Source organism: Salmo salar, chromosome ssa22 (assembly GCF_905237065.1).
Source record: "Salmo salar chromosome ssa22, Ssal_v3.1, whole genome shotgun sequence".
In the NCBI taxonomy this organism is placed as follows: domain Eukaryota; kingdom Metazoa; phylum Chordata; class Actinopteri; order Salmoniformes; family Salmonidae; genus Salmo; species Salmo salar.
This window is the reverse complement of record NC_059463.1, coordinates 42119299-42134305: the sequence shown is the minus strand read 5'-3', so window position 1 is coordinate 42134305 and position 15007 is coordinate 42119299. Positions and strand designations below refer to the sequence as shown.

Here is a 15007-nt window from a genome sequence, read left to right as displayed (position 1 = left end):
TCTCTCATCTTGAGATCCTCTGGTAGAAAAAAAAAAAGTCCATACAAGGGACAAATGTAGGATCTGGTTTTATGTCAATGTACACCGTGAAGTGATGTCACTTAACTTGCCATAACTATTTATCAGAATTAGCAAGTTGCAATTTGTCTCAGGTGGGTAGAGTTTGCACGATCTCAATGAATACCACTATCAGTTCACCATTTTACAGGTCTGTATAAAAGTTGCAAATTAATTTACTTTTCAAACATATCTGCATAGATGGTCCTGTTCTTAAAATAGACCCAATGTGATAGGGTCCTAGCATAGGAAAATACTGGTTTCATTTATTTTATTTTCCACACACAGTTAATTCCCAGTCCAGGTACAAACTTAAACCGCTAGGCCAAGGGTCACTTGAAGTGATGCTGCTCCATATTTCTGAAGCAAGAGTCTTCTGTATCCTGTCTGCACTGCGCGGGAGCTGCTGAAGCATCATTCATCTGGAATCGGGATCTGCAGTCGTCGCAAAGTGCTGGTGAAATACTTTGGCAGGGGGCAAGACACTGTAATGTCACTCTGACCTTTGAACTCTGGCAGTGTCAGCTGACGGGCATGCAGGTGGAGAGGCAGATAACGCGCTTTGCTCTGTTCCAGTCCCAGCCTCCGCAATACACCATCTGGCAGTTTCTAAAGTAAAAAAAAATGATTTTAAAAAACTGCCCATCAATCACTGGCACCAAAGAGGTCTAAATGCTAGGCTACCTTGTTGTAAAGCTTCTACATTGTGAAGTCTGGTGATGTTCGTTTGCCTTACCTGAGGTGCCAGTTTGGTCCAGTGGGAGTATTTGTGGTCTCCGAGGATAGGAGATCCCAGAGCGTATGCCATATGGACCCTCAACTGGTGCTTCACCCCTAGAAGCACAAGAGGGTGGACGGGGCAAGAGAGGGAACAGCTTTCTATGAAGGTTCAAAGTTATTAGTGCTACTATAACATGGTGCATAGTATCCTCTAGGACCTAGGTTAATCTGTTATTAGCATGTGGTAGACCCCTCAACATGACTGAAATCAATTCTAAAAGCTTTAACAAGAGCAAGGTAGTGTTTCATTTGAAAACAGCATAACATTTTGCAGTCATGTTATATAGCAATCTTTTGGGATGTGCAGGGTGACTGCAAAAACCAACAACTTGGAACGACCCCAGAGTCAGCTTCAGTTGTGTCTCTACCTGTGATAGGCTGGAGCTCTACCAGGCTGCAGCCGTTGCTGCTGTCCAGGACACGGTACTGAGTCACTGCACCCTGGGCTTGCCGATTGGCCCGCACTTTGGTCACTCCCTCGCCCCCGTCACTCACCCTGTACACAGGACTCAGGCCCATCTGAGAAGGGTTATGGGTAGTTAGGTTCGGTGTATATAAGACTGTCAAGCTCAAAACTTCAAGGACAGCGCAGTATACTGAAAGCCACCAATACAAATGAGAGGAAAGACTGACTGGATGACAATACTGGTCATAATGACTAGATTTTAACAGAACTATTGGCAGCACTGGTTAAGAAGTGTGAGATATTATTACAAAATGACGTTACCTTGAAGTGAGGCTGAGCCCCTGTGACCTCTCTCTCTATGACAGGAATGTCAATCACTCCCTCAGAAGGAACAGGCACGCCCACAGCAACAACCCTGCATGGGGAATAGGGAGAATGGAAGATGATTTAAAGTAACGAAACAAGGACGTAACATGTTGCGAGGTGTGAATCGTGCTCAATAACCCTTGCGTCCAGATTAAGACATTACCGCTGCTCCATGGGAAAGTTCCATTGGGGGAGCAGTAATGTCTTATTAATGCCAGGGTCATTGCAATAGCTTTATGGCATATTCTATGTTAATTTGCTGCCCTCAATTGATGGTTTTGAAATGTGAATGATGTGCTGCCTGGATCCTTATTTGAAACAAAATCCACATCCACACCAATATTTCCTCTCCACTTGGTGGTTTTTGTGAAGATTTTGTACATGGTCCAGTGCTTCCTCAGTCCTTGCCAGCAGGAGGGTCCCTGTCGCCTCCTTGTCTAATCCAAGGCAGACGTGCAGCTGAGACCCAGCCCTTATTCCATCCATCATCTTGGCAAGGATTGGAAGCACGTCTGAGATGTTGTTTTTGTTGCTTGACCCATCTAAGAGGAAGAATATGGTATTTAAATCACTGTGGATTTGACCACTGCTCTGGCACAGATGTGTTCTTAAAGAGACATTAAAAAGAACAGACTTAATCATCACGTTATCTTTGATTGTGTGTTTGACTGAATACAGCACTTCATACACCTTACCTTGAACAGAAACTCCATATGGTTTATTAACGACGGCGAGCTCTGGATGCGGGAGGATCAGACCTCTGTGAAGGTGCTTTGCAAGAACGTTGGGGTGAACATTCTGTAGCTGCTGAGTGAACTGTCGCAGCTCGATGACCCTCTTTTGAAGTTGGGACACTGGCACCGACGGATTAAGGACAGCCGCGTCTGACCCACCACCAGTCGCATTTCCTTTCTGTTTCTCCTGGCGAATTTTGCGTGCAAGGTCGATGGCTCTCAGATTCGGTCTCTTGTCAGAGTCAGACACTGGTGGTGGTTCCTCTCGTCTCGGGGCAGAAGCATGTGCTCGCGTGAGCAAGGATGCTACTCCCCTCGATATGTGACAAATACTGCCCGTTTTCCCTGAGCGAATTACCCCTTTACATGTCCTTATAACATCATTATTACAAGCCAATGTAACCGTCCTATAGCTGTTCATGATAACTAGCTACTTTGAAGATTGTTAAATCTCATGTCGTTCTGCAGCTGAAAACACTGGAGTGCACCATTAGGGTTATCGTCACCGGAAATGATGTAAATTGACTTCCCTTTTTTCAGATTCGCTACCACAGAGTTTCTAAAGCCTGTACCACAGAGTTTCTAACCCAGAGACGCAACATCTCAAGACTTCCGGGAATGCTTGTGAAGAAGCAATAAGTCAGTTAAGAACAAATTCTTATTTTCAATGACAGCGGGTTAACTGCCTAGGAACAGTGGGTTACCAGCCTTGTTCAGGGGCAGATCGACAGATTTTCACCTTGTCAGCTCAGGGATTCAATCTTGTAACCTTACGGTTACTAGTCTAATGCTCTAAACACTAGGCGACCTGCCGCCCCCACGTATCTGTGTCCTGCTGTTGAATAGCAAACCCTGCAGCCTTCAGTGAAGGCCTATCCACCACCATGGACTCTTCAGAAGCACCATTCGAACCCTCAACCCTATTAACAGTCGCTGCATATTAAATTCTCTGGACAGCCCTGACTTTGGCCACCTCATTCTCAAACACCCTTGTTGGGCATTCCCACCACAATTGCAACATGTCACATTTGTATCACTTTTATGCAGATCTGTATGCAGATCTAAACGTTAGCCAATCACAGACTGTGTTGTTTCCAGTTCCCAGTACACCGGACAATCAATGCGAGTTGTGTCCCTGACTTTCAGTCGTATAGACGAGTTCATAAGATTTCCCAGAGGGTGCGTGCTATTCGGAATCCTTGGGATGAAATATTTAGGCCTGTTGTGTTAACCAATTAAATCATAACGGTATCCTAATATAGTGTGGATACAGTAGTAGCCTATTCTACAACAATGTAAATGGATGTGCTAGTATTATTTATCTAATGTATCAATTAAATTGTAAATGTAGATGGGTACGCTATTTCATTCAATGATTACGTTATAGTCAACAATAATAACATAATTGAATGTGTGGCAGCGTAGCCTAGTGGTTAGAGCGTTGGACTAGTAACCAAAAGGTTGCAAGATCAAATCCCCGAGCTGACAAGGTAAAAATCTGTCGTTTTGCCCCTGAACAACTCACACAATTACATAATTTCAATTTCAATACAATTCTAGGGTCACCCGAATGAATTTGCCATTCGACCCAATTAGCTGATATTATTACTATCTGAACTCCAATTACTATCTGAACTTCTCAATGCCTTTGGATGAATCTCGGAACATATTCCTGTCTGTGTAGCTGGTACTTCCTGCTTTAGTCACTGGTACTTCCTGCTTTAGTTTTTGCTTGTAAGCAGGTCAGATTTGCCAAATGGAGGGTGAATTTTATGCGTCTCTGTGTGTGGGGTAAAGGTGGTCTAGAGTTTTTTTTTCCTCTGGTTGCACATGTGACATGCTGGTAAAAATGTGGTAAAACTGATTTAAGTTTGCCTGCATTAAAGTGCCCGGCCACTAGGAGCACCACTTCTGGATGAGCATTTTCTTGTTTGCTTATGGCCTTATACAGCTCGTTGAGTGCAGTCTTAGTGCCAGCATCGGTTTGTGGTGGTAAATAGACGGCTATGAAAAATATAGATGAAAGCTCTCTTGGTGGATAGTGTGGTCTACAGCTTATCATGAGCTACATCAGACGAGCAATACCTCGAGACTTCCTTAATATTTGACATTGCGCACCAGCTGTTATTGACAAATAGACACACACACCCACCCCTTGTCTTACCAGACGTAGCTGTTCTGTCCTGCCGATGCACAGAAAACCCAGCCAACTGTATATTATCCGTGTCGTCATTCAGGCACGACTCTGTGAAACATAAGATATTACAGTTTTTAATGTCCTATTGGTAGGATAGTCTCGAACGGAGATCATCCAGTTTATTCTCCAGTGATTGCACGTTGGCCAATAGAACGGATGGTAGAGGCGGGTTACCCACTCGGCTGATGAATTCTCAAAAGACACCCGATCACCACCCCCTGTATTTCCGTCTTTTCTTCACGTGAATGACAGGGATTTTGGCCTGGTCTCGGAGAAGCAGTATATCTTTTGCGTCGGACTCATTAAAGAAGTTTTAGGTCGGTAATCGCTGTTCTGATATCCAGAAGCTCTTTTCGGTCATAAGAGACGGTAGCAGCAACATTATGTACAAAATAAGTTACAAACAATGTGAAAAAAACACAAAATAGCACAGTTGGTTAGGAGCCCGTAAAACGGCAGCCATCTCCTCCGGCACCATTATAATATATATACAGTATATATTACAGAGAGATATGTTATATATTGTAACAGGTTTCGAAATATGTGTTTGTTTGTCTCAGGGTCTTACTAATCCTTCGGGGAAGCCTGTCTGCTCCTTTTTTTATTTTTGTTTTTATTTCACCTTTATTTAACCAGGTAGGCAAGTTGAGAACAAGTTCTCATTTACAATTGCGACCTGGCCAAGATAAAGCAAAGCAGTTTGACACATACAACAACACAGAGTTACACATGGAGTAAAACAAACCTACAGTCAATAATATAGTAGAAAAATAAGTCTATATACAAAGTGAGCAAATGAGGTGAGATAAGGGCGGTAAAGGCAAAAAAGGCCATGGTGGCGAAGTAAATACAATATAGCAAGTAAAACACTGGAATGGTAGATTTTCAGTGGAAGAAAGTGCAAAGTAGAAATATAAATAATGGGGTGCAAAGGAGCAAAATAAATAAATACAGTAGGGGAAGAGGTAGTTGTTTGGGCTAAATTATAGATGGGCTATGTACAGGTGCAGTAATCTGTGAGCTGCTCTGACAGCTGGTGCTTAAAGCTAGTGTGGGAGATAAGTGTTTCCAGTTTTAGAGATTTTTGTAGTTCGTTCCAGTCATTGGCAGCAGAGAACTGGAAGGAGAGGCGGCCGAATGAGGAATTGGCTTTGGGGGTGACCAGAGAGATATACCTGCTGGAGCACGTGCTACAGGTGGGTGCTGCTATGGTGATCAGCGAGCTGAGATAAGGAGTAACTTTACCTAGCAGGGTCGTGTAGATGACCTGGAGCCAGTGGGTTTGGCGACGAGTATGAAGCGAGGGCCAGCCAATGAGAGCGTACAGCTTGCAGTGGTGGGTAGTATATGGGGCTTTGGTGACAAAACGGATGGCACTGTGATAGACTGCATCCAATTTATTGAGTAGGGTATTGGAGGCTATTTTGTAAATGACGTCGCCGAAGTCGAGGATCGGTAGGATGGTCAGTTTTACGAGGGTATGTTTGGCAGCATGAGTGAAAGATACATTCTTACGAAATAGGAAGCCAATTCTAGATTTAACTTTGGATTGGAGATGTGAGTCTGGAAGGAAAGTTTACAGTCTAACCAGACACCTAGGTATTTGTAGTTGTCCACATATTCTAAGTCAGAACCGTCCAGAGTAGTGATGCTGGACAGGCGGGCAGGTGCAGGCAGCGATCGGTTGAAGATTATGCATTTAGTTTTACTTGTATTTAAGAGCAGATGCAGGCCACGGAAGGAGAGTTGTATGGCATTGAAGCTCGTCTGGAGGGTAGTTAACACAGTGTCCAAAGAAGGGCCAGAATTATACAGAATGGTGTCATCTGCGTAGAGGTGGATCAGAGACTCACCAGCAGCAAGAGCGACATCATTGATGTATACAGAGAAAAGAGTCGGCCCAAGAATTGAACCCTGTGGCACCCCCATAGAGACTGCCAGAGGCCCGGACAATAGACCCTCCGATTTGACACACTGAACTCTATCAGAGAAGTAGTTGGTGAACCAGGCGAGGCAATCATTTGAGAAACCAAGGCTATTGAGTCTGCCGATGAGGATGTGGTGATTGACAGAGTCGAAAGCCTTGGCCAGGTCAATGAATACGGCTGCACAGTATTGTTTCTTATCGATGGCGGTTAAGATATCGTTTAGGACCTTGAGCGTCGCTGAGGTGCACCCATGACCAGCTCTGAAACCAGATTGCATAGCGGAGAAGGTGCGGTGGGATTCGAAATGTTCGGTAATCTGTTTGTTGACTTGGCTTTCGAAGACTTTAGAAACGCAGGGTAGGATAGATATAGGTCTGTAGCAGTTTGGGTCAAGAGTGTCCCCCCCTTTGAAGAGGGGGATGACCGCAGCTGCTTTCCAATCTTTAGGAATCTCAGACGACACGAAAGAGAGGTTGAACAGGCTAGTAATAGGGGTTGCAACAATTTCGGCAGATTATTTTAGAAAGAAAGGGTCCAGATTGTCTAGCCCGGCTGATTTGTAGGGGCCCAGATTTTGCAGCTCTTTCAGAACATCAGCTGACTGGATTTGGGAGAAGGAGAAATGGGGAAGGCTTGGGCGAGTTGCTGTGGGGGGTGCCATGCTGTTGACCGGGGTAGGGGTAGCCAGGTGGAAAGCATGGCCAGCCGTAGAAAAATGCTTTTTGAAATTCTCAATTGTAGTGGATTTATCGGTGGTGACAGAGTTTCCTATCCTCAGTGCAGTGGGCAGCTGGGAGGAGGTGCTCTTATTCTCCAAGGACTTTACAGTGTCCCAGAACCTTTTTGAGTTTGTGTTGTAGGAAGTACATTTCTGCTTGAAAAAGCTAGCCTTTGGTTTCTAACTTCCCTGAAAGTTGCATATCACGGGGGCTGTTCGATGCTAATGCAGAACGCCACAGAATGTTTTTGTGTTGGTTAAGGGCAGTCAGGTCTGGAGAGAACCAAGGGCTATATCTGTTCCTGGTTCTAAATTTCTTGAATGGGGCATGCTTATTTAACTTCACTAGGGTAGGGGGCAGCATTCGGAATTTTGGATGCCCAAATTAAACTGCCTGCTACTCGGGCCCAGAAGGTAGGATATGCATATTATTAGTAGGATAGAAAACACTCTGAAGTTTCTAAAACTGTTTAAATGGTGTCTGTGAGTATAACAGAACTCATATGGCAGGCAAAAACCTGAGAAAAATCCAACCAGGAACTGTGTAAATCTGAGGTTTGTAGTTTTTCAAGTGATTTCCTATACAGTATACAGTGACTTATGGTTCATTTTGCACTTCCTAAGGCTTCCACTAGATGTCAACAGTCTTTAGAATATTGTTTCATGCTTCTACTGTGAATGGGGAGAGAATAAGAGCTGACTCAACAAGTGGACTGCCTGAGGCAAATTAGTTGTTTACTGCGCAGTCACGCAGGCGCGCCGTTCCTTCTTTTTCCTCTGTAATGAATACGCTATTGTCCGGTTGGAATATTATCGAAGATTTATGATAAAAATACCCTAAGGATTGATTGTAAACATCGTATGACATGTTTCTATGAACGGTAATGTAACTTTTTGACTTTTCATCTAGGGTTTTGCGCTCGCGCATTATGACTTTGGCATAGTGATCTGAACACGCGAACAAAACGGAGGTATTTTGACATAAATATGGAGTTTATCGAACAAAACAAACATTTCTTGTGGAAGTAGGAGTCCTGGGAGTGCATTCTGACGAAGATCAGCAAAGGTAAGTGAAGATTTATAATACTATTTCTGAGTTTTGTTGACTCCAGAACTTGGCGGGTAACTGTATAGCTTGCTTTGATGGCTGAGCTCTGTACTCAGATTATTGCAAAGTGTGCTTTCGCCGTAAAACTTTTTTGAAATCTGACACAGCGGTTGCATTAAGGAGAAGTTTATCTTTAATTCTTTGAATAACAGTTTTTTATTTGATCAACGTTTATTATGAGTATTCCTGTAAATTGATGTGCCCATTCACCGGAAGTTTTTGGAGGCAAAACATTTCTGAACATTACACGCCAATGTAAAATGGTTTTCTTTGGATATAAATATGAACTTTATTGAGCAAAACATACATGTATTGTGTAACATGAAGTCCTATGAGTGCCATCTGATGAAGATCATCAAAGGTTAGTGCTTAATTTTAGCTGTATTTCTGGTTTTTGTGACGCCTCTCCTTGCTTGGAAAATGGCTGTGTGGTTTTTCTTGTTTAGGCGCTGTCCTAACATAATCTAATGGTATGCTTTCACCGTAAAGCCTTTTTGAAATCGGACACTGTGGTTAGATTAATGAGAAGTTTATCTTTAAAATGGTGTATAACAGTTGTATGTTTGAGAAATTTGAATTATGAGATTGTTGTTGTTTTGAATTTGGTGCCCTGCTATTTCACTGGCTGTTGGCGAGTGTCCCGCGGGTGGGACGCTAGCATCCCACATACCCTAGTGAGGTTAAGATGGTGAGGAAGGCATTTAAAAAAAATAATCAGGCATCCTCTACTGAAGGGATGAGGTCAATATCCTTCCAGGATACCCGGGCCAGGTCGATTAGAAAGGCCTGCTCGCTGAAGTGTTTCAGGGAGTGTTTGACAGTGATGAGTGGAGGTCGTTTGACCACTGACCCATTACGGATGCAGGCAATGAAGCAGTGATCAATGAGATCTTGGTTGAAAACAGCAGAGGTGTATTTAGAGAGCAAATTGGTTAGGATGATATCTATGAGGGTGCCCGTGTTTACAGCTTTGGAGTGGTACCTGGTAGGTTCATTGATAATTTGTGTGAGATTGAGGGCATCAAGCTTAGATTGTAGGGTGGCTGGGGTGTTAAGCATGTCCCAGTTTAGGTCACCTAGCAGCACGAGCTCTGAAGATAGATGGGGGGCAATCAGTTCACATATGGTGTCCAGAGTACAGCTGGGGGCAGAGGGTGGTCAATAGCAGGCGGCAACGGTGAGAGACTTGTTTTTAGAGAGGTGGATTTTTAAAAGTAGAAGTTCAAATTGTTTGGGTACAGACCTGGATAGTAGGACAGAACTCTGCAGGCTATCTCTGCAGTAGATTGCAACACCGCCCCCTTTGGCCGTTCTATCTTGTCTGAAAATGTTGTAGTTAGGGGTGGAGATTTCAGAGTTTTTGGTGGCCTTCCTAAGCCAGGATTCAGACACGGCTAGGACATCCGGGTTGGCAGAGTGTGCTATAGCAGTGAATAAAACAAACTTAGGGAGGAGGCTTCTAATGTTAACATGCATGAAACCAAGGCTATTACGCTTACAGAAGTAATCGAAAGAGAGCGCCTGGGGAATAGGAGTGGAGCTAGGCACTGCAGGGCCTGGATTCACCTCTACATCGCCAGAGGAACAGAGGAGTAGGATAAGGGTACGGCTAAAAGCTATGAGAATTGGTCGTCTAGGACGTCCGGAACAGAGAGTAAAAGGAGCAGGTTTCTGGGTGCGATAAAATAGCTTCAAGGTATAATGTACAGACAAAGGTATGGTAGGATGTGAATACAGTGGAGATAAACCTAGGCATTGAGTGATGATGAGAGAGATATTGTCTCTAGAAACATAATTGAAACCAGGTGATGTCATCGCATGTGTGGGTGGTGGAACTGAGAGGTCGGATAAGGTATAATGAGCAGGACTAGAGGCTCTACAGTGAAATAAGCCAATAAACACTAACCAGAACAGCAATGGACAAGGCATATTGACATTAAGGAGAGGCATGCTTAGCCAAGTGATCAAAAGGGTCCAGTGAGTAGTGAGGTCGGTTGCGGTCACGGCGATTCAGACAGCTAGCCGGGCCATGGGTAGCAAGTTGGCAGAAGATGGTCTGTTTTTAGCCACCTCGTGCGTTTCCGTTGGTAGATTAGTGGGGTTCCGTGTGGTAGAGGAGACCAATCCAATTGGCAAAAATAGTTATAGTGGCCCAAGAAAATTGGCAGATAGACCTATTCAGATAGCAGCCGATAAGACAGCTAACGATTAGCTGGCCGCAGATGGGCGTTCAGGTTACGTCGCGACGGAGGGGCCAGTTGGATAACTCCCTCGGCAGATAACGTCGGTAGTCCAGTCGTGAAGGCCCGATGGGGCTCCGCATCGGCAGTCAAACAGGTCCGGATAGGTGATTGTAGCCCAGGAGTGGCTGATGGAACTCTTTAGCTGGCTAGCTCCGGAATAATTGATGTTAGCTCCGGGACCGACGTTAGCCAACAGTCACTCGGATAGCAGCTAGCTAGCTGCAAGATCCAGGTGTAAATGTCCAGAGCTTGCGGTAGAAATCCGGGGATATGGAGAGAAAATAGGTCCGGTATGCTCTGGTCTGAATCACGTTGTACAAAACTGGCGATAGCTTTTCGAGCTAAGGGATAGCTGATGACCGCCAACCGTGGTTAGCTGAATTCTAACGTTAGCTATTGAACTGGCTAACTTCTGGCTAACTTCTGGCTAGCTTCTGTTGTGGATTTCAAATTTGAGGTAAATAATACTTTTTTTTAAATTGGTGAGGCAGGCTGCAGGAGAGTGTTTTGAAGTTGAGTTTTTAGAAAAAAATATATAAGAAGATATGCGAAGAAAAGATGGAAATATATATATATACACGGGACACGACAAGACGAGGACAAAGGACGTCTGACTGCTATGCCATCTTGGATTAGGTGATCCTTTGATCCTGAGGGCCTGATATTCGCTGCTCGGGTCGACTCTGAGGCTATAACATGGTGAAGCCCCAAAATTGCCCTCGCTAGAAGCCTGTGTTTCAGACATAAAGAAGTGGATGGCTGCAAACTTTCTACTTTTAAACTCGGACAAAACAGAGATGCTTGTTCTAGGTCCCAAGAAACAAAGAGATCTTCTGTTGAATCTGACAATAAATCTGGATGGTTGTACAGTCGTCTCAAATAAAACTGTGAAGGACCTCGGCGTTACTCTGGACCCTGATCTCTCTTTTGAAGAACATATCAAGACTGTTTCAAGGACAGCTTTTTTCCATCTACGTAACATTGCAAAAATCAGAAACTTTCTGTCCAAAAATGACGCAGAAAAAGTAATCCATGCTTTTGTTACTTCTAGGCTGGACTACTGCAATGCTCTACTTTCCGGCTACCCGGATAAAGCACTAAACAAACTTCAGTTAGTGCTAAATACGGCTGCTAGAATCCTGACTAGAACCAAAAAATTTGATCATATTACTCCAGTGCTAGCCTCCCTACACTGGCTTCCTGTTAAGGCAAGGGCTGATTTCAAGGTTTTACTGCTAACCTACAAAGCATTACATGGGCTTGCTCCTACCTATCTTTCCGATTTGGTCCTGCCGTACATACCTACACGTACGCTACGGTCACAAGACGCAGGCCTCCTAATTGTCCCTAGAATTTCTAAGCAAACGGCTGGAGGTAGGGCTTTCTCCTATAGAGCTCCATTTTTATGGAATGGTCTGCCTACCAATGTGAGAGACGCAGACTCAGTCTCAACCTTTAAGTCTTTACTGAAGACTTATCTCTTCAGTAGGTCCTATGATTAAGTATAGTCTGGCCCAGGAGTGTGAAGGTGAACGGAAAGGCTGGAGCAACGAACTGCCCTTGCTGTCTCTGCCTTGCCGGTTCCCCTCTTTCCACTGGGATTCTCTGCCTCTAACCCTTTTACAGGGGCTGAGTCACTGGCTTACTGGTGTTCTTCCATGCCGTCCATGGGAGGGGTGCGTCACTTGAGTGGGTTGAGTCACTGACTGGTCTTCCTGTCTGGGTTGGCGCCCCCCCTTGGGTTGTGCCATGGCGGAGATCGTTATGGGCTATACTCGGCCTTGTCTTAGGACGGTAAGTTGGTGGTTGGAGACATCCCTCTAGTGGTGTGGGGGCTGTGCTTTGGCAAAGTGGGTGGGGTTATATCCTGCCTGTTTGGCCCTGTCCGGGGGTATCATCGGATGGGGCCACAGTGTCTTCTGATCCCTCCTGTCTCAGCCTCCAGTATTTATGCTGCAGTAGTTTATGTGTCGGGGGGCTAGGGTCAGTCTGTTACATCTGGAGTATTTCTCTTGTCTTATCCGGTGTCCTGTGTGAATTTAAATATGCTCTCTCTAATTTTCTCTCTTTCTGTCTTTCTCTCGGAGGACCTGAGCCCTAGGACCATGCCTCAGGATTACCTGGTATGATGACTCCTTGCTGTCCCCAGTCCACCTGGCCGTGCTGCTGCTCCAGTTTCAACTGTTCTGCCTGCGGCTATGGAACCCTGACCTGTTCACCGGACGTGCTTGTTGCACCCTTGACAACTACTATGATTATTATTATTTGACCATGCTGGTCATTTATGAACATTTTAACATCTTGACCATGTTCTATTATAATATCCACCCTGCACAGCCAGAAGAGGACTGGCCACCCCTCATAGCCTGGTTCCTCTCTAGGTTTCTTCCTAGGTTTTTGGCCTTTCTAGGGAGTTTTTCCTAGGGAGTTTTTCCTAGCCACCGTGCTTCTTTCACATGCATTGCTTGCTGTTTGGGGTTTTAGGCTGGGTTTCTGTACAGCACTTTGAGATATCAGCTGATGTACGAAGGGCTATATAAATAAATTTGATTTTGATTTGATTTGATATTCAACTGTTTCCTATGTTCCTTTGACAAGGTAACACTGTGAAAATGTCTGTAAAATGTGCTTTTGTTAACTGTTTTTAATTTACTGTAAGGTGAGGTCATTGAGACAGTTTGCATTGTTTTCTTGTCTTCATGGCACCTTTGTCTCCTTGTCAAACTCAGTTCAGCTGTGTGTGTGAGTGAAATGGAGAGACGGGAAGCAGATTCTCATCTCTATCAATGGGGGCGCTATTCACATCCTAGATGCATTCAATGGAGCTGTGCTGCACACTTTCTCAGTGAGAGAACTGTTGTCACACTGCACTGATGGACCTAATGTACATATTCACACACAGATCTACTAATATGCAAATAGCTCACACCATGTATTATCTCTAGTAAATACATAGTTATTTTCTGACTGGCTGCATCTTGACATGTGTCTCTCCTGTGTGTTATGTAGGGCTACAACAACATTTCACTCGAGGCCTGCTGCTTCACCCCAGACTCAAAGTTTGTCATGATTGGTGAGCCCAACACCTCCAAGTCCCAACATTAGAACTTGGTAAACTAGGCTGACTTACCCAGCCCTCCCTGATCCACAGAAATCTAATATCAGAACAACTCAACACAATTTAAAGTCTGACACACTCAAGACAATTCTAGGGTCACCAAAATCTATTTGCCATTTGCTGATATTATTACTATCTGAACTCCAGTAAGTCCAGAGGTTTGTATAACTATTTTCCCCCAATCCATCATCAATAACCACCTAACTAACCCTCAGAGAGTGCGATGAAAATAGCTGTTCTGGATGGGAAGCATTCTTTACCAATCAACACACTGCAGTTTAACCCCAAATACATGTTTGCCAGCACCTGCTGCAATATGGTGAGACACACACACAAGCACTTTCATCAGCCAAACACTCACTCACTCAGACACGCGTACATTGTCTTTCACTGGCCCCTGCCAACCTCTACCCCCACGCTCTCTGTTTCTCTCTTTGCAGGCGTTTTGGCTTCCCAGTGTAGGAGACTGATAAAGGAGTGGGGCCACAGAGAAACTGTCATCATCATTACCCAGCATGCCTTTCTCCTTTCATGTTGCTCTGAGTATGCAAATGCATAACACTGTGGACTCTTAATGGCTCCAGATAAAATTGTATGCACACTAAGGCATTGGTGAAAGGGATTCCAATGTCGATTATCCCTGAGGAGAGCTGTCACTCTATACACTGATTGATTTGCCAAATGGGGAAGGTTACATAAGGGGAGGACTAGAGCTGTGGGTAGTTATTACAGTAGTTATTGTCCACTGTGACAGGTGCTTGTGGCCTGCAGATAAGTTGAGATACATTTTTATAAGAGTAGAGAAGACGTGAAGTGTACTACTGGCAAAAACCTGTTTAGATATCTTGTTTTTTTTTACTGTGATTCTGAGCAAACTGCCACATAACGTTAATAAGTAGAGAGTTATGAACTTGTAACTTTTTGATACAATGACAAACTTCAATCAAGTATTAATTTGAACTGCTGATACATGTTTTATTGGGAATTCAATGTTAGTGTTTTTTGTACTGTTTATTCTGAAAGTATTCAAATGTTTTAATGTCTACTTTTTATGTCCTTAAACTCTGGTGTTTTTCATTGGTGTGTGCATTCGTGCGTGTGTGCGTGCACAAAAGTGTATCTGTGTGTATAGTAGAGTGGGGGCCTCTGTTGAATAATGTATAGAACCTTGGAGCTTACTGAATTATGGATGATCCCATCACAGGTAACCTCACAGGTACACACTCATCTTTCTCTCACCACCTATGTGTGTGTGTGTGTGTGTGTGTGTGTGTGTCTCTTTCTGTCTCTATCTTTCTCTCATACACACACTCACAATCAGACGTATTGCTAATGAAAGAGCTTTGTTCGTC

The 15007-nt window shown here is 44.1% G+C and overlaps 1 protein-coding gene across 1 annotated transcript; it reads right to left on the bottom strand.

The window, feature by feature from the left end:
• Positions 1-52: 52 nt before the first annotated feature.
• LOC106583459 (mitochondrial RNA pseudouridine synthase rpusd4) lies at positions 53-2876 on the bottom strand. Its single transcript, XM_014167657.2, has 6 exons — positions 2305-2876; positions 1947-2151; positions 1565-1658; positions 1206-1356; positions 794-891; positions 53-666 (listed from the first exon to the last, which is right to left on the bottom strand). Exons 1-6 carry the CDS (start codon positions 2762-2764, stop codon positions 472-474), a joined length of 1203 nt encoding a protein of 400 aa, XP_014023132.1. The 5' UTR covers positions 2765-2876; the 3' UTR covers positions 53-471.
• Positions 2877-15007: the final 12131 nt, after the last annotated feature.